The sequence below is a fragment of the Galleria mellonella genome, unplaced genomic scaffold (assembly GCF_026898425.1).
Source record: "Galleria mellonella isolate WM207_F2 unplaced genomic scaffold, CSIRO_AGI_GalMel_v1 utg64, whole genome shotgun sequence".
NCBI lineage: Eukaryota > Metazoa > Arthropoda > Insecta > Lepidoptera > Pyralidae > Galleria > Galleria mellonella.
In genome coordinates this window covers 3,758,344-3,780,963 of record NW_026442133.1, presented here as the reverse complement: position 1 = coordinate 3,780,963, position 22,620 = coordinate 3,758,344, and the positions used below count along the sequence as shown (strand labels likewise).

Genomic DNA, 22,620 nt, shown 5'->3' with positions numbered 1-22,620 from the left:
CTTGAGTGGCGACCACGTATAGGCAAACGCAGTGTAGGACGACCCCTACTAGATGGAGTGATGACCTCAAATGCATTGCAAAGAATCAGTGGGTGCAGTTGGCTCGGGTGTGTTCCTTATGGCTGTCTATGGGCATATGTTCAGCAGTGGACAGATAACGCTGATATGATGATGGTGATTCCTTTAGTAATCGTTATGGATATTTATTTTTATACAAAGTCAGCAGTAAGTATAGTCAGCATTAAAACTAGATGAACATCAACCGATTTTTAAAATTAGTAATTACCGACGAGTATATTAGAACTCAAAAAGATTCCACGATTGTATAAAATTGTTTAAAGTCAAAATTAATAGAATATGCACAATGGCATGTGTTTGCTATGAAATATAAGAGTTTTGAAAATGATACTGTGTTCATTGACTTTTGGTGCTGACCGTACATAGATCTACGATAATATATCTTATATCGATTCAATAGTATCGGTTGCTGATAAGTAAACGATACATTATGACAGTAATATCAATACAAGTTAACTATCAAGTACGGTTAGTAGTATAAACGAAAGACGCTAGATTTCTTCATAAGATGATCTGTATTTATTGTATTCGCAAATGGGTTCCGCATGCTAGAACGATTACACAACTGTTTGTTGATATGACCAACACGAGTGTGTTATGTGATGAGGCAGTTTGTCTACGTGCAGTGTTCCGTAGCCTAAATAGAGTAGGTAATACGTATAGAATTAATTAATATTGTCCAACTTTTGAAGAAAAAGTGAAAAAATGGTTGTTTTTTTAACTTCATTTAGATCGTGTTTGTGTAAGCATTGCGTTGAAAGTAATAGAGGGATTTTAATAGAATTTTCAAAGACGTATTTCAACTGTACTGCTCAACTCAAACAGAAATCTCTATAAGATTCAAAATTTAAATTACAGAATAAAAAAGAACTCTCGCAGATGTCACGGCCAACGACTTATTACAACATAGATTAGGAAGTACTTAGGTAAAAATGAATGCAACTGCATTGATTGACATTTAATGTAATATTATTAAAATCGTAATGAAAACACTGTGTTTTTATTGATAATTGATTATTTGTAAACAGATTCACATGTTTGTGGTGCTTTTGCCTAAAAATGATCGGCATGAGTAGCCTTTTGCTTGCAATTTGTCCGCCTAAATTTTGAAAGTAGGTATCCATTCTATGTTAAGATTACATATACGTTAAATTTTAGACTTTAGGAATATAACTACGGAAACCGTATTCAATTTGATACAATATTTTTTTTGGATCACTTTTTTGAGGTAATTATACTTATAAAATCGCTCGTCCTGATTGACTATCAACACACAGCTGAAGCTACTTAGTCTAGAAAGCGGAAATTTGGAAAATAGGTTTATTTTATAAAGTATTTTAGGGTGATATGTTTTTGACAACCTAAATATATAATTTTTCCTTTATATAAAAAATATTAATAATTTTCAAAACAATTTCTTTCCATTACGCTTATATTTAATTGTTTCTCGCAGATAAAATAATATTTTATGTTTTAATTGAATCTATGTTACGTTACCTATATTTTTGTTGTTATCTGTTTGATAAATTTTATGATTTTATATATTTTATTTAAAATTATCTATGCATTAATTAAAACATTTGTACAAAGGTTCACAATTAAATTATTACTAACTTTTACCCGTGACTTTGTCCGCGTGACCATATAAACATACCCTGTTTACTAATCAGGATAAAAGTAGCCTATACTCATTTCCATCTCATATAGTACATGTATACCAAATTTCATAGTGATTGGTTAAGCCGACAAGGCGCTATAAGGTAAAGAAAAAACGTACTCACTTTCACATTTATAATATTAATAAGGATTAGAATAGGTATAGTAATACCTTCTTCAAATCGTGTTACGGTTTTTGTGTAAATAAATAATTAATTTGTATTTTCCCATAGCATCTAAATCTTTAAAACAAATGTTGACTAATGGGTTTTTGGACTACAAATGGGTTTTGAATATTTTATATACAGTTACGTGTCACGGGATGTGGTCGTTTAAAATGATTGTATGACGCATAACAAAATAAAAGGAATAATTTTGTAAAATAATAATAAATGTTAAAATGTCTACGTCTGTACTTTTAGTTTACCGTTTTCATTTTAGTTTTATTTTTAGGGACTTAGTCTTTAAAATTTTGCAATTTTTATTTATTTAACTTTCATGTATGTAATAGTGTACCTTTCATGGCGGATATAACACCAAAACCCATAATTATATTTTAAGATTTATATACATATATTCGTATAAGCAAATTTAAATATTTTACTCAAAATATTATACATTACATAATAAAACTGTAACGATATCGTTTTTGAATATTTTTTAAATGGTAATGGCACCTGGTAGTTATAGACAACTACGCATAGATGTCAAAACATATATTTTTTACTGTCTGAGCTTATAATAAGCTTGAACTGTTGGACAAATTTAGTTTAGATTTTCGGGGACCGTTCGAATCCCAGCCTCCGATATGTCCAGCAAGGAATTAGTGGCGGCAGCACTACCCGCGCTGTGCCAATGACGGAGGTCGCGGTCTGTCCTATATAACGACAACACACCGCCGATCAGCTTACAACCCGACTCACGCGCAAACCGCCAACATCCACCAACTCCCCAACCAGTACGTACAAAATCACAATCGAACGGTCAAGGTCACAAATGTGTTACCTACCACATTTTTTTTTCTCTAAATAATTATTACGTGCAACGTTCGTATGGCGGGCGACATTGGTTGCAATTGTACCACCACCATTCGTTTGGTTGCAGCTGGTGCGGCCAAGTTTTACGAGCGCGTCAGTCTGCGCGTACGCACCGCTCGGGCTCAGCAGCGCCCCCTAGTGATACAGTGACAGTGCCTGTAACGTTCGAGATATCAAGCAACATGAATAGCTACGTCAAAATCGTAAGTTCATTATCATGCCAATACAAAAGTTAAGTTATAAATCGGAAAAATAAAGTACGGCTCTAATTTGAAATGAACTGAATTCTAATTTAAAGTAAGTAATTGTTTAGTATGTAAATTTTGAATAGATAAATAACTTTTTAAAATTTATTAAAAATGGGAGAATATGTGAATTTGTATATTATACAAATTAATAAACAATTGTTTCGTATAAACTTGTCCTCGGACATGGATCGCGATACAATGTAATGTGCAATAAAATTCCATAAATGGCATTTCCCACAGAGGTCTCTGATTAGATTGACAAGAGGTGATAACAAAAATTAAACGTGACAATGTATACATTATTAAGTAAATAGGTAAAATATAGTTTTATCAACGTCTATTAAATCTTATTATAATAGGGTTTTGTTTTGTTTGATTAGATATTATAAATTTCTATAATTTACAAATGAGTGATTAGGTATACGAGTATATTATTATTATAAAAATAAGTATAACGTATAATCAGTCGTCATAATATACATACATACTCATAATTTGAAATGGAGAAGGACATACACTACTTTTTACACAATTGCTCAAAAAAATAGTGTAATGTTCACGTAAGTATGTGAGTTTTTATTCTACTATTAATTTTAAATTCTTGACCAGATTTGGATGTATGGAATATCGTTATAATCTTTATATCCTAGATGACACTGGCTATATTTTTTTTATATAATTCGGTTTTGATAGAAGACAGTCGTGTTTTTTAGTTTGCGAATTAAAAAGTACTTTTTATTACAGTCAATCAATGTATTTTGGTCATTGTTTCTATTATGTAACCAAGTTTTGTTGATTACTCATGTTAAAATTAATATAAAGAATTATAGTGAATAAAAAAAAAATTGTCTATAATTTACGTTCATAATGAGCGCAGTGAAGTGGTAATACATTCACCTCAGGAACATATTCAATTTAATATAACGTACAACACATAAATCGAGCAGTGTAATTGAAAATTCCTTCAAAGCATTTTATATAAATAGCATTGCCTGGATTTCTATAATATATATCAAATTAGATGAAGTAGGTACTTTTGTTTTTAGATAAAAGGCTTATTATAGGTAACAGTATCAATTGATAGATATTAATCAGTAAAGTAACAGTTTTATTACGGATTTCCTAGTTTTGACATTGTTTATAATCGATCGAGTTACAAAGGAAATAGGTCAAAAATATGAACGAGTAAATTTATAGTGGTGGTGGGGGGGGGGGGAAGTGATTGTTAGTAATGCGGACTACCAGTCCCATTGCCAGTAATATATCCTTTCAGACCTCCAAGTGATCCCTTCTGATCCCCCAAATTCATCACGATGGGCTAACGGATCTACCGTTTCATTCCACCTATCATCCCTCACTAGTGCCCTATCAGTGTATACCGTAAGCGCGGGCATAGTTACCATTCCATTGTCATCCATTAAAATAAATTCTTAATGGGGTATTCAAAGGCATCCGCTTTCTGTTAGCATTGTGGTGAACGTAACACTCTACATGCACAAACTTCGCCAAACATAAGTATTAGTCGTCACTCGGATTCATTTAATTTGTTATCGGTGTTTTCAATTACCGGTGAGTCAATCGGAAATTTAAATTGCCACATTAGCCTATGGACGACTGCAGCATCATGTTACGGGATGTTACGTGTGCGTTGTTGATCCTGAAGAAACAGCCGAACACAGGGTTGGGGGGGGGGGGAACATCAATTGTTAGTAATGGAGTCTAACAGCCCATTATTAGCAATATACATTAACAGTTCGACCTCCACGTGATTCTCTCTGGAAGTTATTGTGTTTAATTATCGATAAATTCGTCATGATGGCCTAACTGACCTGCTATCATTTTCACCTATTAACTCTTACTCGTGCCATCGTATACTGATAGCGCAGACAGAGATGCCATTTCATTTACAACTATTAAAAAACCACCCCGCACACACACATACACCGCACGCACGTACGCACGCACCCACGCACGCACATGAGCACGCACACACGCACGCACACACACATATAGTGTGTGTATCTGTGTGTTATTATAATTATTAGTATAAACGTTTACTAGAATTAGGAGTGTTGTGAAAAATCAAAGAGTTTATTTTTTGCTTTGAAATGCATTCAATGAGTTTTACTTATAATAATAACGTTACTCAATGGAGTGTCGAATTAAATGTTCGCAACAGTAAATGTAGCGCATCGCGTTATATAGGTAGCATCTACTTAAACGAAAGTATCTATATTTATAACGTAATTTGGTTTGTGTATGTATAATTGTGAAATGCTTAACTAATCTATATACAAGTTAACATTTCATAAACAAACAAACTATATTTTGTATATTAATGTCTATACATTGTCTTATTCTTGACAAAATACTTCTTTTAATCATGTATAAATGTTCAAATTATAAAATTGGAATGCACTTAGCAGAGTTTGTCTGTTGAAAAGGTAGACTTTTTCATTAACTATCTAAAATAATTAAGTGGATATTATTAATAAGTGGTATTACTTCAATCAGTTATATAAGTAAACTAAATAAAAATAGAGATCGATCGAAACGTCATAAACGGCCTTGATTGTTGAAAATATCATCGACTTATTATATCACTTAGAGTAGATAGATACATAATAGGCAATATTTATAGAATCAGATAGCTATGTCTATATTTCAAATTGTACGCAAAAATATCTTTTTCGTGGGTATCGTAAGACGAATAGAACTTAATGATCGAGGGATGGGTAGCAGCGTCCCAGGGCAAAACATCATCAAAGCCCAATTGCCAACCCGCCTGCTAAGTGTGGCAACTACTAGCAAAACACCCCTTTTGGGGAAGGTCTATGTTCAGCAGTAGATAGTTAACGGGTGACATAATAATATTTAACACAAAAATATACAAGGAAATTAAAATACAGGTAATTGGCATCATTTTAAAGTAGTGTTCTATATATGAAGTTGAACATTTTGCCTTATATGCTGGAAAATTCTGAAAAAAAGCTTCAATATTCCGAAAGCTAACTTTAGATAACACTCAACATTTTTTATCGTTTTCAGCGTATATTTCTTTGAGAAAAATATTTAGTTGCTCTTAAAAAGATGTTATCGATTTCGGTTTCACTCTGTATATAAAACTAGCTGTATTCCGCGACTTCTTCTGTGTAAATTAGTACAAAAAATACTCTATCTGCTAAATTAGGATATGGTCTATACGTGTTATAAATTTTATTAAAATCCGTTCAGTAGTTTTGCCATGAAAGAGTAACAAACATCCATCAATTAAACGTTACAAGTTTTCGCAATTATAAATATTAATAGGATTATCTCATTTAAAATAGTGCGTTTATTACAAAGAGAACGCAATACATACTTGATCAGGTTACAGTGTAACGATGTGTAAAATGTAATCAATGAAATTTTCATATAATGTTTCTATTTACCAATGTTCGGGTCGACCGGATACTTGACGGCCCGAGAAATATTTATTAGAGCGGATTAGATCATAATTGTCTAACGTAATGTTGTATAGTTCAATATTCATTAGACATAATAATGCCGATTTTTTAATAAGCTAGTTTAGCGTATAATACATATTTTGCCTCGTTAATTTGATTATTTCATTATCAAATTATCCATCGATTATCATCCTTGGCGAGATAGATTTTGGGTTGAGTTTAGATGAATAGGGTTGAAAGTCACAGATTGATTTGAGGGGTACAATTAAAATTTTTATTAGAAAAATCCCTTTATTTTTGAACTATGACTGTAATAGTCATTGTAATAGACAATGTACATTAAAATATTAATGACATGTATAATGAACGACGTGTAAATTTTCTCCATTTATTATTTACTACAGACAAGGATATATTTTAACTAAAAGTAAAAAAAAAAAAAAAATTCAAAATCGATCCACAATTGATGGAGTAGTCAGTAATAATACATAAAAAAATGCAGAATCTCTTACTTTTATGGCAAAAAACATTGATATGAAAGTAACAGTGAATAAAACCCTGTAGTTAACGAGTTGTTATAAACACGCACTGCAAAGAAAAAAAAAAAACAAATATAAAATGAACAAGCAAAAACACTAAAAGACCTAGATGTTATGGCGGATGTATGTATGGGAGAGAAAGACGATTGGGAACGGTCCAAGGTGATTCGTCCACTTACAGTAGAATGTTAGTGACGGATTGTTGATAGCCGATCATCTGACTCGGGTCGTTCATACGATTAATACAAGTCTTACAAGTTCAACTGATGTAAGATCCAAAAAATGCGTGACCAGCTATAAATCAATTAAACTAATAAATTAATTAACTTATAAGCAATTTGTATTATTTCGTATTTAATGAAGATTTTTCAACATATTCAACATAAAGTGTTTTATTTGGCTAGATAGTTTCTTATTTTCTTTGTTAGAGAGCGTTAGTTTAAAATAATTCTTTTATTTGTTTTTATTATTATAATTATTATCTATGTATGCTTTTGTCGCGTCCTTATTACATATATTTGCATATTCTTCATCACTATATGTATGATTATTCTTTTCCATTTTTCCATTTAATTACATCATTATTTTGTTATATATATGATCCAGTAATATTACATCATCGTCATCATCATATCAGCCGTTAACTGTCTTTTCTGAACATAGGCCTTTCAATAAGGGAGGATTTGCCAGTAGTTGTCAGGCTTGGCAGGCGAGTTGGTAACTGCAGTTAGGTCTTGATGATGCGTTAGAGGATTACTGCTATGTGATAAGAGGTCACTAAAGGAATGTAATATTCGAAAGATGAACCTTCGATCATTACATTCTCTTAGTCGCCTTTTAAGACATCCACAATATTTTATGTTATATACGTAATAATACATATATTATAAAATTTAATTTCATTTTTGTATCCAAAAAGTAATCAATAATATTTTTAACATAATTCAGCTAGAGTCAATAGAGAAATCGCTTCCATTTTTGGCAAGATAAATATGGTTCTTTATATCCATAGACGCAAACGGAAACACATGAATCTTCCTTTCATTTGTGTGATGTAAAAAACGATATAGTAACATTCCACTGATCCAACATCCGCGTAAAGATAAAATTACGTGCGACGATTATTATAACCAGTACATAAAGAGTGGTCATAAATAAAAAAATAAATCTTTGGTTAGCCTCTCATTACATCATTGCTTCTTACACGTTTCCTCGTTAAGTAATGTCGGCGCATTGAGATAATTAATTGGATTATCCGATGAGAGTTTACATGTTGCTTGCTATGTAGGTTATGTGTATATTTGCCATAGCGTTGGAGACCAGCGGTTCTCAAATTTTTAAAACAGAAACAATATATTGAAATATTAAATATTTTTGATAAATAATCAATCACCTATATCGATATAGAAGTATCAATTCAACGATATTTTTATGTGGTATTTTTGTAAATTTTTAATGAAATTTGATGATTGTTTTTTATTTATAATTATCACGATTGAAGTTGATTCCTTTTGTTGTTATAAAACTTATTTAAATCAGATACTGTTCCCGACAAAATAATAGGATGTCCTTTTGGAGCATACTTTAATACCTCTGGTGAAGTTAGAGTTATTACAGCCGAAAGTTTTCACAAATGTTATCATTTAAGCAGGAGTGTCTGTTTAGCGTGTACAGAAACTAATCAATTTCAATAAAAAATCTTTTTTATGCATTAAAGAACCAAGATTTAATTAAGTCCAATTTTGCACGAAACGCTATTATTATCTCTAGATAATGACTGGAAACTATAATTGCTGCTATATTTTGTTTTATGCTCTATTAACGCCTAAATAATTTGTAAGAGCAACCTAAAAAAAGTACTGTAGACTAACCTTTTTATTCATAAAAATATCAAACCTCCCATAAACCTATTTTAGCTATTGAACTGTTTTGTCTCTTTATTTGTGTTAAATTCCCAATTTGAAAGGAAGTATCAAAACAGTATAATAGTTAAAATAGATTTGTAGAATATTTTAGTTTTTAGGGTTTCGTACCTCCAAAGGGAAAAACGGAACCCTTATAGGGTATCATTTCGCTATCCGTCCGTACGTCTGTCAAGATCCTTTTTCTTAAAAACGCGCAAAGATAGTAAGTTGAAATTAAATATCATATACTCAGATCTGCAATATCTTAAAGCAGTGAAAAAATTAAGCTTCTAAATCAACGCTATCGAAAGATACGGCTATTTATATTGCATATTTTGACATTCGCGAAAGGAATAAAAATTTATAGGGTACTTCCCGTTGACCTAGAATCATATAGCAAATGTAAAGAAAAAATCCGAAAAAAGTTTAAACTGGACGATTTTGTACGGTATCCTCGTTTCGCGAGTCCGGCTCGCACTTGACTGGTTTTTTATGAATAAGGGTGTAAGTATTTGTTTGTGATAGCTTTGTTATTATATATTTAACATATTTTTTTTTAATATTTCAATATTATTTTAGATCATAATATAACTAAAATAATATTTTAATTATATTATTAAAAAATGCCATGTGGTCCAGGCATAGGAATGAGCAATCCCTTACATTTCCCGTGGGTATCGTAAGAGACGACCAAGGGAGGGAGAGAGAGCAGCGCCTCTCTTGAAACATGAAACTTGAAGCTTGGTTGCAGTTGTCAATCCGCCTGTTTAGCATGACACCTACTGGTAAAACCCCCAAAGGGGACGTTTATGTTCGGCAGTGGACAATTAAAGCTGATGTATATTACCTATTTTGTTAACTAAAAAGGTTTATATTCAGAAAAAATACATAGTTGTAACAAAATATTGTTTTTATGATACTCAAAATGGAAAATAAGCTGATTTTCCATTTTAAGTATCATAAAAAAATATTATCATAATACTATAAATTTTTTTCAACTTAGAATAGCAAACAAGCTGACGGCCCACCTGATGGAAAGTGGTAACCGTTTTCTATAGGCATGAGCAGTACTATGAACATAACAGAGTATACTGTTTCGCCCATGATACCCCCCCCCCCCCCCCTATGCGTTATCATTCCTGAGGACTCAGGTGTAATTCCTCTGTGCCCTGTAAATTTATTTATTAAAATTATTATTTATTTATAAAATCAATGTAGTAAATACCGTATAAAAACTCAAATTATAAATTCAGGAAATAATCGTAGCTTTAATTATGTATGTACTATAATAGGGCTTTTTTTGCGTTGTATAAAATTTGCGTATATATATTACAATTATTATAATTATAGTCATATCTTGTCAAACTAATCCGGTTATGGTCGTATCACGACAAGATTAATTCAAATTAGTATGATCAATATTTGCTTCCACCATAAAGAAAATTATTAGCGTATAAAATCTATAATTATACTTGCTTAGTTTCTAGTCAATAGACAAGAATGCATTATATTAACTTTATTTTAAAATGTATTGTTTAAATTTATTTTAAGTGGATTTACTTTTATAGCATAAATATAAATAATTTATTATCAACATCTGTTAATTATTTGGTAAATACTTACATGATTTAACCTTCGTATTATAAACACAGAAAAAAATTGCAAACATAAAAAGTGAGATAAAAAAGGCTATTTTAATTACATCTATCATTGAAATACAAACAGTCACGAAATAATTAACATGAAGGCAAAGTAGAATAATTTATTAATGCACTATTATAATGAAATTATTTCAAAATGTCTGACATTGAAAATGGTTCCGTAATGCATAAACGTAGAATTGTGAGTTTTGTGGTATACTCAACTATTGTAATTCGTACACGTTTTGATGAACATCAGCTGTGTTCGTGACCGAGATATGTAAAAAGCGACCTTCGCGACCTCACGTGCGATGGGTGAACGACCTAATTTGTTAGCTTAAAAATCATTGATATGTAAAAAAACCCTAGATGTATACAATTGGAGACTAAAAAACGGCACTCATTTATAACCAGCCAGTGACTTTTTTGTCAAATAGCTTTTAATTATATTCTTCACTTATGCTCTGGTCTATTGTTACTATTTCTGTTTTCAATCTACAATTTAAAACAATTTTAAATGAAACTTTTATATGTATTTTTAAATCTTAGGTTTTTGCATATCAATTCTATGAATATATTGTTTTTTTCAAATTTCACTTTTTATAGACGTATCTGTTAATTATATATTTTGTGGAATTTCCGTGTCGTTAACAACACGTTTTTCATTTTATAATTGTTGTAAAAACTTTGTACTTACAATAGCTACTAAATTATCTAGATCCTTTATTAAATTAATGTTTTTACAGTGAAGAGAACAAAAAAAGGGTACGCAAAAATATTTATATAAAATATTTAACTAAAAAAATTTGCACAGACTCTACTCTAATGGCTTTATTGTCCTTCACGACAATAGCACGCGACAATTTGTTCTGTTGACGAATGTAAAAAAACTTGGTCCAAAATAATAGGCCTCTAATGATATGTCTAGTTTAAAAATCTGTTTGGTAATTTCTAAACATTGTGTAATACAGAAAGCGAAGTAGCTGACTGTTCCATATAATATCTCGAGGTATACGCGAAAACCACTATGGTTTTATTTGTGTTATGACATGGCATCATTCTTACATAATTTGTGTTTTTATACGTGTTTTTAATATTTTATAGCATTTTATTTGCTGGTCGTGGTGACTGAGTCAGAATATTATAATGCCATCTCTCTTTTTATTCTCGGGAAATTGTAAGAGTCGAATATGAAATTTCTTTGTTGATAATGAAATGGTTACCCTCCGTGTGCATTCTATGAAGTCAATGGCTAACTAATCTGACTTCATTCTTAGTTATCACCACTCACTGATAACTTGCCAGTTTATATGAGTGGGTTATCATTCCACTTTCATACCATATAATAAATGAAATGGATTCTTATAATATGATTTTTGTTGTTAATGTATTTTAACAATTTATTGTAATGTTCAATGTAATGTAATGATTAATTATGGAAATAAAGTAGGAGCTACTGAATAAATGATACAAGAAGAGGTCGAAAGAATGCTTGTCTATAGTATATGTCTTAAGTGGTAACTTGTAAATTGCTTTTTATCGTTAATTGTGAATAGCCGAACTCTCCATTGTGAGATGTCCACGCTTCCTTTGCAAAATATTCTCGTCATCGGCCTCTGTATACGAGTCAAGGCAGGTTTAAATGTGCACTTGTTTTAATGTCTATCGAGGCCTTGTCATTGTGTGTATTTATATAATCGGTGACCTCAGTCGGATCCCACATTCTATGTAATCAACAATGTACAATCTTTGGAGTCCTATGTATCGAGCAGTTTTACACTTAATAATTATATTTTGCGCATTGTAGTGTGTAGTAGGGATATTTTGCTAGTTCTTACTATATATAAAGGTAATCTTTAGTGGGTACAGAGGCAAAACAAAAGATAACAAATATATACATATTTTTATTCACCATAATTTCGTTGCCATATCGAAACATAGCCATGCAGAACAGACAGAGGTATCCACGCAGATGAGTTTCATGCAGTCTTCTTCTGACATATATTTAATGTTTATGTTTAATTGGAAAAAATGTTCAGTTTCCCGAATAGAACTTTTTTTTAAAAGGATGCTAGTTATTCAGATTTATACCTTGAACTACTGCACCTTAACATACTAGGTTATCATATGAAACAAATTATGCATTAAGTTGATTACAATAACGAATAAGCAACCTTGCGTTTAGTGTATGCGGGTCCTTAGACGCAAACGTGTTAAAAAAGCGATGAATGAGCATAGCACGCGCCACTCAGCGGGAAGTCGGCGGCGTCATATGTGTGGCGTAAGGTTGCGCGGGCACATGTTACATTGCACATTCTGCACATAGATTACATACCTCAAGATGAAACATCGACTATAAAAAACGATTTTTTGTAATACGAAATAACCATTATTTTTACTCATTAAATATAAATATTATATTGTATACAAACTAAAATCCGTGTATTAATTCGTTATTATCCTTTCAATGATTTCGTAAATAAATAAATACTCATTTCAAGTCTATTTACAGTTATCGATTAAAGTAAACTAAAGAGAAGTATCGTTAAACATCACGGCTTTCTCTATCTCATTGTTCTAAATATGGAGAAAATATTGTATTGTTTTTATATTTTATTAAGAATAACGTTGATCTGTTAGTCACAAAGCGGTTGTATTGAATCATTCTATCTAGAGGTATATGATCAATGGTTGCACTGCACATTTCGTACTCATGCGACTGGTATGTGACAGATGCGGTCTCACTCACTCACCAACATGACCGGTCAGCCCAGACCGCTAGCCAACTTCCGCTTTCTGACTTTCCGACTCACTACCGTCATTAAATTTATAGCTTCTTTACACACTTATATGTTTATATGTATGTTTTAGATTTACATATTGTGGTTATGTCGCGCATTCATTATACATATCATATTGTACACGATGCGAAATTCAGCCATAGTCTGATATAATGTTATATCATTTATAACTTAATTCTTTACCGTAAATGCGTATATATATCATCATAATATATAACCTTTAACTTTTCATTGCTGAACATAAGTCTCCGTCTTGAGGGGTTTTGCCAGTAGTAACTGCGCTTGGCAGGTGGATTGGCAACCGCAGTTAGGCTTTGGAGATATTTTAGAGGGACGCTGCCGCCCATACGACAGGTATACTCTGTTATGTCCATGGCACTGTTCATACCTATAGACGATGGTTAACACTTTCCATCAGGTGGGTCGGTAGGTTGTTTGTCATTCTAAGTTGTATAATAAAAAAGGGAAAATATAAATTAGCTTCCGATTTTTTTTATAATTGCCGAGTCTCAAACTGTTGTTAAACTTAGGTGAAAAGTAGTTAAAGTGGGTGTAGTGCAGTCGACGATAGTTGAGATTGGACTTCGTTCTTTGTTATTCGTCATCAAAATATTATACAAGATTTTCATTGTAGACTAATAACGTACTTGAATGTCGAGCGCCAGCTCTCGACAGATTACAAGAGGACTAGACGGCCGAGTGAAAGCATGTGTATAAAATGTCTAATTAATTATACACTACTCTTAATTTTTAATAGTGGAATTTTTTCAGAGTTAATTTTAATTATGCAGTAATAAAAAAAAAAGATATGTAGTAAACCTGTTTAGTTTATCATACAAATGATTTCGTATATATATGTATGTAAATTTTTTTAATAATTGAATTGCAATATTAAATTAAATGACGAATCTCTCGAATATATAGAATCTACTGTCTTTCTAGGAATCACACTAGATAATAAAACACAATGGGGTGCACAAATTCAAAGCCTTGCAGCGAAACTAAGTTCAGCAGCTTTTGCCGTGCGTAAGGTTAGACAGTACACTGATACTGATACTGCTAGATTAGTCTATTTTAGTTATTTTCATAGTTTACTCTCTTATGGAATATTACTATGGGGAAAAGCGGCAGATATTAAGAATATATTCATATTACAAAAACGTGCCGTTCGAGCGATCTACTGTATGAAGAGTCGTGACTCATTAAGAGAGAAATTCAAAGAGGCAAATATTCTCACCGTTGCTTCTCAATTTATATATTCAAATATCCTATATGTTCATAAAAATCTTGACTTATTTCCAAAAAACAGCAATATTCATAATATTAATACTAGATTTAAAGACAAACTTGCTGTCCCCAAGTATCGTTTAGAAAAAGTTAATAGGTCTTTTATGGGAATAGGTATAAAAATTTACAATAAGATACCAAAGGATATGTTGGAATTACCCTTAAATAAATTCAAAACATCTGTTAAATCATATTTACTGAGCAAAGCCTATTACTCACTAAACGATTACTTGAATGACGAGTGCATGGCAATAGTTGTTCATGCACTGAATTTTCATTTAATGTTAGACATAGACACCTATATAAATATACATTGTAAATAAACTGGCTTTAAAAAAAAAGTAATTCAATTGAGTTTCTTGCCAGTTCTTCTCAATTGGATCTATATACCGAACTGGACGGTAGGGAAAAAAATAAAATTATAATGTAAAAATTTGACGTTCATAAGCGGCTAAAATGTCCTACATGAATAAATGATTTTTGAATTTTGAATTTTGAATTTTTGAATTTTAATGTCTCATAGTTAATACACCGTATTCGCTTATTATATTTGAGTTTTAAATTATTTAAAAGTTAAATAATAATAAACTCGTATAAAATACATGCTCTTACTACAAAATGCTCTCTAATATTTGTTTATGTCTAAACAAAAGAAAGTTTGTCCTCTTAAAAATTAAAAATGTTTAAAGTAATAAATTTTATTAGAATAATTTAGAGATTTTGGAACATAAAATTGCAAATAAACATTTGAACAATATTTATTAATTTAGACTGAACAATGTCTAATCACTTAGACAGTGTTTTATTAATCGATATTTAGACAAGCAATGTTTTATTTTTATAGTAAAACCGTTTAAAGTTACCGAGCCTTAATTATTTAATCATTATGTTAATTTATCGAATCATAACGGTGCTAGAACACTTTATTACTTACTGGTTAGTGCCATTCCGTATTTTATTAAAGACGTAATTAATACTTTCAATTGTAAATTAAATTACTAATGGATTTCGTAAAAATGTATTTAGGTTATAAGTTAGCCAAGAACTGCGCGGCACGTGATTCTTACCAATAGTGCGACATTGTTATTCAAATTGCTATGCACATAGTAATAGAAACTGGATAATTAATCATGTTGTTGCAATTTGCTATGTTTGCCCTTATTTAATATTAGCACTAATCCTCCAACTAAACTAGTGCTCCAAAAACCAGTGCGTATTGCCAATGACGGCAAACCGAAACGTCGTTCCACACGGTTGCCCATATGCAAAAGCGTCAATTCAATAAAAAGTGCAGCGCGAAAATTACTGCGCGAAGTAACTTTGCTTACGCAAAATATATTTTAATCTCTTCCAATATTTATCGAATTGTTTCTGAAAATACGCCAAGTTCTAATTAAAGTGTAATTAATTAGATATTTGATTTTGTCTTTATTAGTATAACTTTTTATGCGATTTCAAAAGGAGAAGCTTCTTAATTTTTCCATTTCTCACGATTGCTGTTTTTTTTTGCGAATCAAAATTTTAAATAGTTTTATATATAATAAATTTATTACTTTTTAAATAATATAATAACATGTTTTAAATAGTTACAAATACAGACGACTGTTGTATGATTTTTTAAAACTATTTGCGTGTTCATTTTTTAATTATTTCAAATATCAAGGCATTGTAGAAGTATGTCAAATAGAGGCCAGTTACATTGATTAAATTGAAAATTAAACGTTACAACTGGGTTATGACAGTTAAATGTCGCTTGTTGCAAATATCGACATGCATAATATCTCATAATACTTCAAATTGAATGTTGAGTAAAAGTAAAAACCTCAATTATAGGTTGCAAGGGGCGTGCACTTTAGGAGCTAGACTATTTAATTTATTTTGTTGCAATCAATACTGCCAATCATCAATGTTGCTATTCAACAATACATTATTGTTTGCCATAGGGATAATACAGGGTTAAATATATGTTATGCAAAAAATAGCTTTATGGGATTTTTTTATGCAAGTTAGAATGGTAAATAATCTGACGGCCAACGTGATGGCCAAAGTGGTAACCGCTGCTTATAGACATGAGCAGTATCATGGACATAACAGAATATACTGTTTCGCCCATGCATGCGGGGTATGCGTTGCCATTCCTGAGGACTCAGGTATTATTCCTCTGTAGCCTGTAAATTTACGGCCATATCCCACCCTTAAAATCGAAACACACTCATGTAAACACAACTGCTTCACGGTAGAAATACGAATGGGAGAGAGGTGCTCAAGCAAACGACTTTTGTACAAAGTCTCCCTCTGGTAAATATTAATGTGTGGGATAACATTAGTGTGAATTCAAATTCGAGATTAAACTTGTTACCTACTGATTACAAATAAGATTAGAAATGGTAAAGTAAGTAGTATATTATGGGAGTCATAGTATACTTTGTGATATCGATGGTGTTATTCATGTCTATAGGCGACGATTAGTCCTTTTCATCAAGCGAGCCATCTGCTTGTTTCCCACTCTAAGTTGTATAGTTCTACCGTATCATATTAACTGAATCAACGCTTTACATATAAATTAACCATTCAGTTTATAAATATAGTTCATAAATGAATCATTCGTGTTAAATTAAGACGGATGCCGCCAAATCCGGCACGTGCTTGAAGGTAACTACTTACCGCCGCTGACACAGTATATGACGTTTTGTCAGCACTACAATGTGGGCACGGAACTAAATTGTGTGAAGAAAAGCCGGTTTCAAAGCCCATATACTATATGTATATATTGTTACTAGCGTTTATTTTAAACTAGTTGTAAATTGCGGCTTTATTCGAGTGAATATATAGGGTCTTATCAAATTTACTCAACTATCAATGCGTAATTTTGTAACATTTAAAGTTTTAGAACATAATCCACATAGGTATAGAAAATTAGTGAATAGGATAGGACGACATTTTAAGCGATTTTGTAAAATAGGAAATTCACAATTTTTTTTTGCGAGTTAAATAAATCCGGACTAGAAGATGACTGAATTACTTTAACATTTATATCATCTTACACACATATTGTTCTGTTTTTTTACTCTCTATTTAATTAACATCACAATTTTTTTTATGAAAAATAAAGATTTTATTTAGTGGTTACTTTTTGACAATTATTTTCAATTATTTTCGACACTTACATCATTTTTATTATTTTTGATTATATTTCTTGTACTTTGTCTGTCTAACGCCATAAATAGTTTTATGAAAAAGTGGACACAAATGCGTATTTCGCGGTCGTTTTGTGACCTTCCACCATCAATTGATTTCGATGCTTACAATTCTACATAATTGATTTTAACAAGTAAATTGCTGTATAGATCTTTTAATGACTTTAAATATATAGGCGTGGTAGCAAATACGACGTCAGTTGCGTGGTTTCTACAAGACCAGTAATAATGGGTTTTGACGTAACCTTCGGTATGTAGGTGACAATGCATTTATGCAGAAACACCGACATTATGTATATAATCAAGGTTTTTGTCAAGTTCTTCATTAATTTTAAATAGGAATGCTATGTATCCAAAGATTGTTAATTAAATTTTGCTTTAGTACAATAGTGCCGTTTCGTAGACACCAAAAAATTTAACTTTTTTACTACAACTTGGAATTGTAAATAATTTGTCGGCCCATCCAATAGGAAACGTCTACATGATATCAAACAATGTCATAGATATTTTATGCATTGCATTATCTTTTTGAAACTCAAGGTGTCAAAGTCTTCGTACTCTGTAGTTTCATTGTCATAAACCATTTTTAAACGAAACTTTGCCATGAAGGCAGAAGCGAAGATGATATATATTCATTTGATGTCGAATTTCTTTCCTGTACGCAGATAGACTAGTCCATCGTGAAATTTGGTAGAGGAACAAACTGGTTATTCTGGCTCATTCCGAATTTTCCTTGTTTAAGTTAGTAATCCATTTATAACTATAATTGATTTAGTAGTGTCGCTTCAAATCAAGAGTTTCTAGAGGAACTTCTATATTTCGCACTATAGGAAGACGGCAGTGCGGAAATTAACAAGTGCCAATACTAAAACCATATAAGATGGTATGAACAGGAATGTTGACTTTAATTAGTTTCTATTTCCTTTATTCGGTATATACTATAAGTAATGTTTCAATTATTCTTTAATAAGATCAGTCATAGCTTAAATGCTCGGTGTTCATTATAAATTGAATCTTCTCATTGCCTCTACTTCATCATTATCATAATCATATCAACTATTAACCAGTGCTAAATATAAGGTTCCCCCATAAGATGGGATTTGCCGGTACTTGCTACGCTTAGCAGGCGGGTTGGCAAACGCAATTAGGATTTGGTGATAAAAGGAACGCTGATGTTCATTCCTCGATTATTAAGTTCCCTTAGCCGCCTTTCATGACACTTATGGACAATAAAGGAAGGGATGGTCCATTCTATGCCAAGACCACACACACTACTCCTTATTATGTATGTATTCGTCTTATAAAATAGTTTCTTCTGTCTGACTAACAACACAGTCGAAACTATTAAATCTAGAAAGCTGAAATTTGAAATATATATTTATTGTATGATCTAATCATCCGCTAAGAAAGAATTTTTGAAAATTTCAACCTTAAAGAGAACCACGGCACCACGCGTGCAAAGCCGCGGGCAACAGCTTGTATGTATACTTATATGTATAGCTGAAACGTTAACATTTGTGATGTTGTTATTCTTCTTTATCAAAGTTAACTCAGATGACTATGGAAATCAATATTGATATTGTAAACACATATAGATACCTACTTATCCTTTATTTTTTTCATTTATTACTATTAATTGATTGTATAAATTGATTTCAATTAAGTGTCTATTTTAAAACTTAGTTTAAACAGGATATTAATATATTTTGTTTGGCAAATCGATTCGTCTTTTTTATTACATATAAATAATTAACATGAGTAGATTAAGTAATTATATCGGGCGGTTGATATTATGATCACTTATTTTAAGAACACGAAGTATCAATAAAATACAATATTTAAGATACTTTTATGTTTCGTATATAGTTCTTCAAAAGTTGATTCGTATTCAGGTTCATCACTAGTCGATTGCGATCGACTCCCAGCGAGATCCCATCACTAACTTATTACTTATCATATTTTATGTCAAAATTATCTAGTTTAATGTAAAATTCTGTATTATAAAATCTTGGAGACAGATCAAAAGTCATTGAAAATTAAGAATCAATATACATTTCAAGCTGGAACAATTAGACATACTTAATACATGTGTTTCTCTCTCTTAGTGTCGTGTATGGTACTGTATTTTTTTTTATATTAATAAAATCATTAATGTTGTTATAGTTTATTTAAATATATTAAAATAATGTAACCAAGTTTTATTGAAATTATCACAGAAACATTATTTGAAGGATATTAATAATAAATCGAAACATATAATCAATTAATCGATTTTTTATTTGTGCTACTATTGGATATCAGTATGCTCTACTGGTATATCGTCTTCTGGTTAGGTTTAATTATTCGTTTGTTTATATTATATAGAAACTGATTGTTTTATAGCAGAATTCTGTTCACGTCTTACAAACTCATCGTCATTTTTTTTATTATAATTATATTAGCCGTTAACTGTCCATAGCTGAAGATAGGCTCCTCTCTTGGAGGGTTTTACCATTACTTACGGTTTGAAGGGTGGGATATGGCAGTGACAGGGTACAGAAAAATGATACCTGAGTCCTCAGGAATGGCAACGCATGGGGAGTATCATGGACGGAAACAGTATACTTTGTTATGTCCATGGTACTGCTCGTGTCTATACGGGTGACGGTTACCACTTTCAATCAGGTGGGACCTCAGCTTGTTTGCTATTCTTAGTTGCATAAAAAAATAGTTGTAAGCCAGGCGAGTTGGCAAGTTTAGTTAGGTTTCGGTGATGTTTTTAGAGAGACACTGCTACCCATTCCTCAAAGATTAAATTCTTTTAGTAGCCTCTTACGACACCCACAGGATAGGAAGGGGTTGCCCATTTTATGCATAAGACTATACGATAATTTTTGAATGACAATTATTTTTTTAATGTCAATGTTTTTTTTATAAATCTCATTATTACTTTACATTAGGAAATTCAAATTCCCACGATAAAGGAAATGCGGATATCTTCTTCGTTTGTATTCAAAACACGTCAACTTCCGTTTTTGCGAGTAACTCACGGCAAAATTCTGTTGAGTAAACACGATTCAACCTTGAAGATCCGCGCGTAGTTTCACATTACACCAATTATCATCTGATTGTAATTGTAATACATACCCTGTGCCTATTTACTACGAAAACCGGTCAAGTGCAAGCTTGATTAGTCAGAATTACACGCCATGAATTCTGTATTCTGATAATTTTGTTTATAGGCATGTATCTTATCGCGTTTTTACTTAATTCATACAATGGAAAATACATTATAATTTCTACATTTAATACTTCATCTAAATTATTTATTTAAATCTTCAAAAATTATCGAAATTTTAAATGTTTTATTTTTCCTTAATTTTATTACAAATCAGGAAATCTATATTGAGGACGAACAGCGTGATACGAATGATAATACGTTATTCTTAACCTCCATTCTGTTTGTATCTCTAGTAAAATATCGTAGTATAGCACTTTATGGCCCGATTTTATCGTCACGATATAATATGAGAGCAAAAATGTGATCTATATGGGAATGTTTATAATTTATAAATGACAATATTTTAAACGTGCACAACAGGACTTCCATGAATATTTAAATACTGCCTTATACGATTGTTTTTGCATTATATTGTAACGGTAAAATCGTGTCGTGTCGTGCCATGCTACGATGTATTATATGTACCAAATATCTCTAAGCATATTTATTACCCGTCAACTGTCCACCCTTGAATTTACGCCTCGTCCATTAGGGTTGTATGCCAGTAGTTACCACGTTTGCCACGTTGGCAGTCGGTTTGGCAAGATTTGAAGCTGCCGCCCGTCCCTCGACCATTAAGTTGCATTCTATGCCGGGATCACACGGCCAATATGTAATGGAGATACCATCGTACACTTACTATTAATTTTAAATTCTAGTCAGGAAATCCTTTCTTAGTTGGTAAATTCTTGTATTTACATTTGATTCGGCACAAATGAAAATTTTAATGTATTCACAAGACGCAACTATGTGCACAACTATATAGTGGTCATATATCTTATAGTTACACAATATAGATTTATCTATAGCTAATGCTACCATTACGTATTCGTTTGCTACGATACTTGTTGTAATGTTTTAACTAAACAAGTAGGGCAATATAGTATTATTAACTATATTACTCTATATTTCATAGCTGTTAAAGTGTTCATTGTTATAGCTGAAACAGTATTTGCGGACAAGTATTACAAATCTCGAGAGTTATTATTATATAAAGAGGAAAGATTTGACTGTTTGTTTGTAATGGATAAACTCAAAACTATTTAATGGACTTTAAAAATTCTTTCTCCTATAGAAACTTATATTATCATCAAATAACATAGGATATATATTATTTTCGAAAATTCTGTTTATCCGTGCGAGACCGGACCGTATTGTTAGTCTGTTAATAAAGTTTAAATGTATGGCATCCTTTTATGGAGATACAAATCGTTTCTATTCTTTTACATATAATATTTGTTGTTTGATCTAATATTTTGTACCTATTAATATACTCATAATCAAGTATATTCTATATGTAACAGATGAAAAAAAACAGAGATAAAATATTCTTTATCTGTGTCATATTATGTTTGAATAAAAATAATAAAAAAAAATAGTAAATCTAAACTCTTATTACTACCATATTTCAACCAGGCGCTGTTTATGTCTATAGGCAAAGAGTGCCCAAACTTGACTAAAATTGCATATCATGTGAAAAACTAATATTTGTGCCATGATACACGTTAACTAGACAATCCTGCATCAC

At 31.4% G+C, this 22,620-nt stretch overlaps 1 protein-coding gene across 2 annotated transcripts in view; it reads left to right on the top strand.

Moving 5' to 3' along the window:
- Positions 1 to 22,620, top strand: part of LOC113512554 (uncharacterized) — a 64,609-nt gene that overhangs the window by 1,820 nt on the left and 40,169 nt on the right. Inside the window, exons 1-2 of one of the 2 annotated variants that reach the window (XM_052900035.1) lie at positions 2,570 to 2,692; positions 2,839 to 2,974. In XM_052900035.1, the coding sequence (XP_052755995.1) occupies positions 2,954 to 2,974 (21 nt within the window). In that variant the 5' untranslated portion in view covers positions 2,570 to 2,692; positions 2,839 to 2,953. Of the gene's footprint in view, positions 1 to 2,569; positions 2,693 to 2,838; positions 2,975 to 22,620 lie in introns of those variants that run through there. The other variant, XM_052900036.1, reaches the window with a different exon arrangement.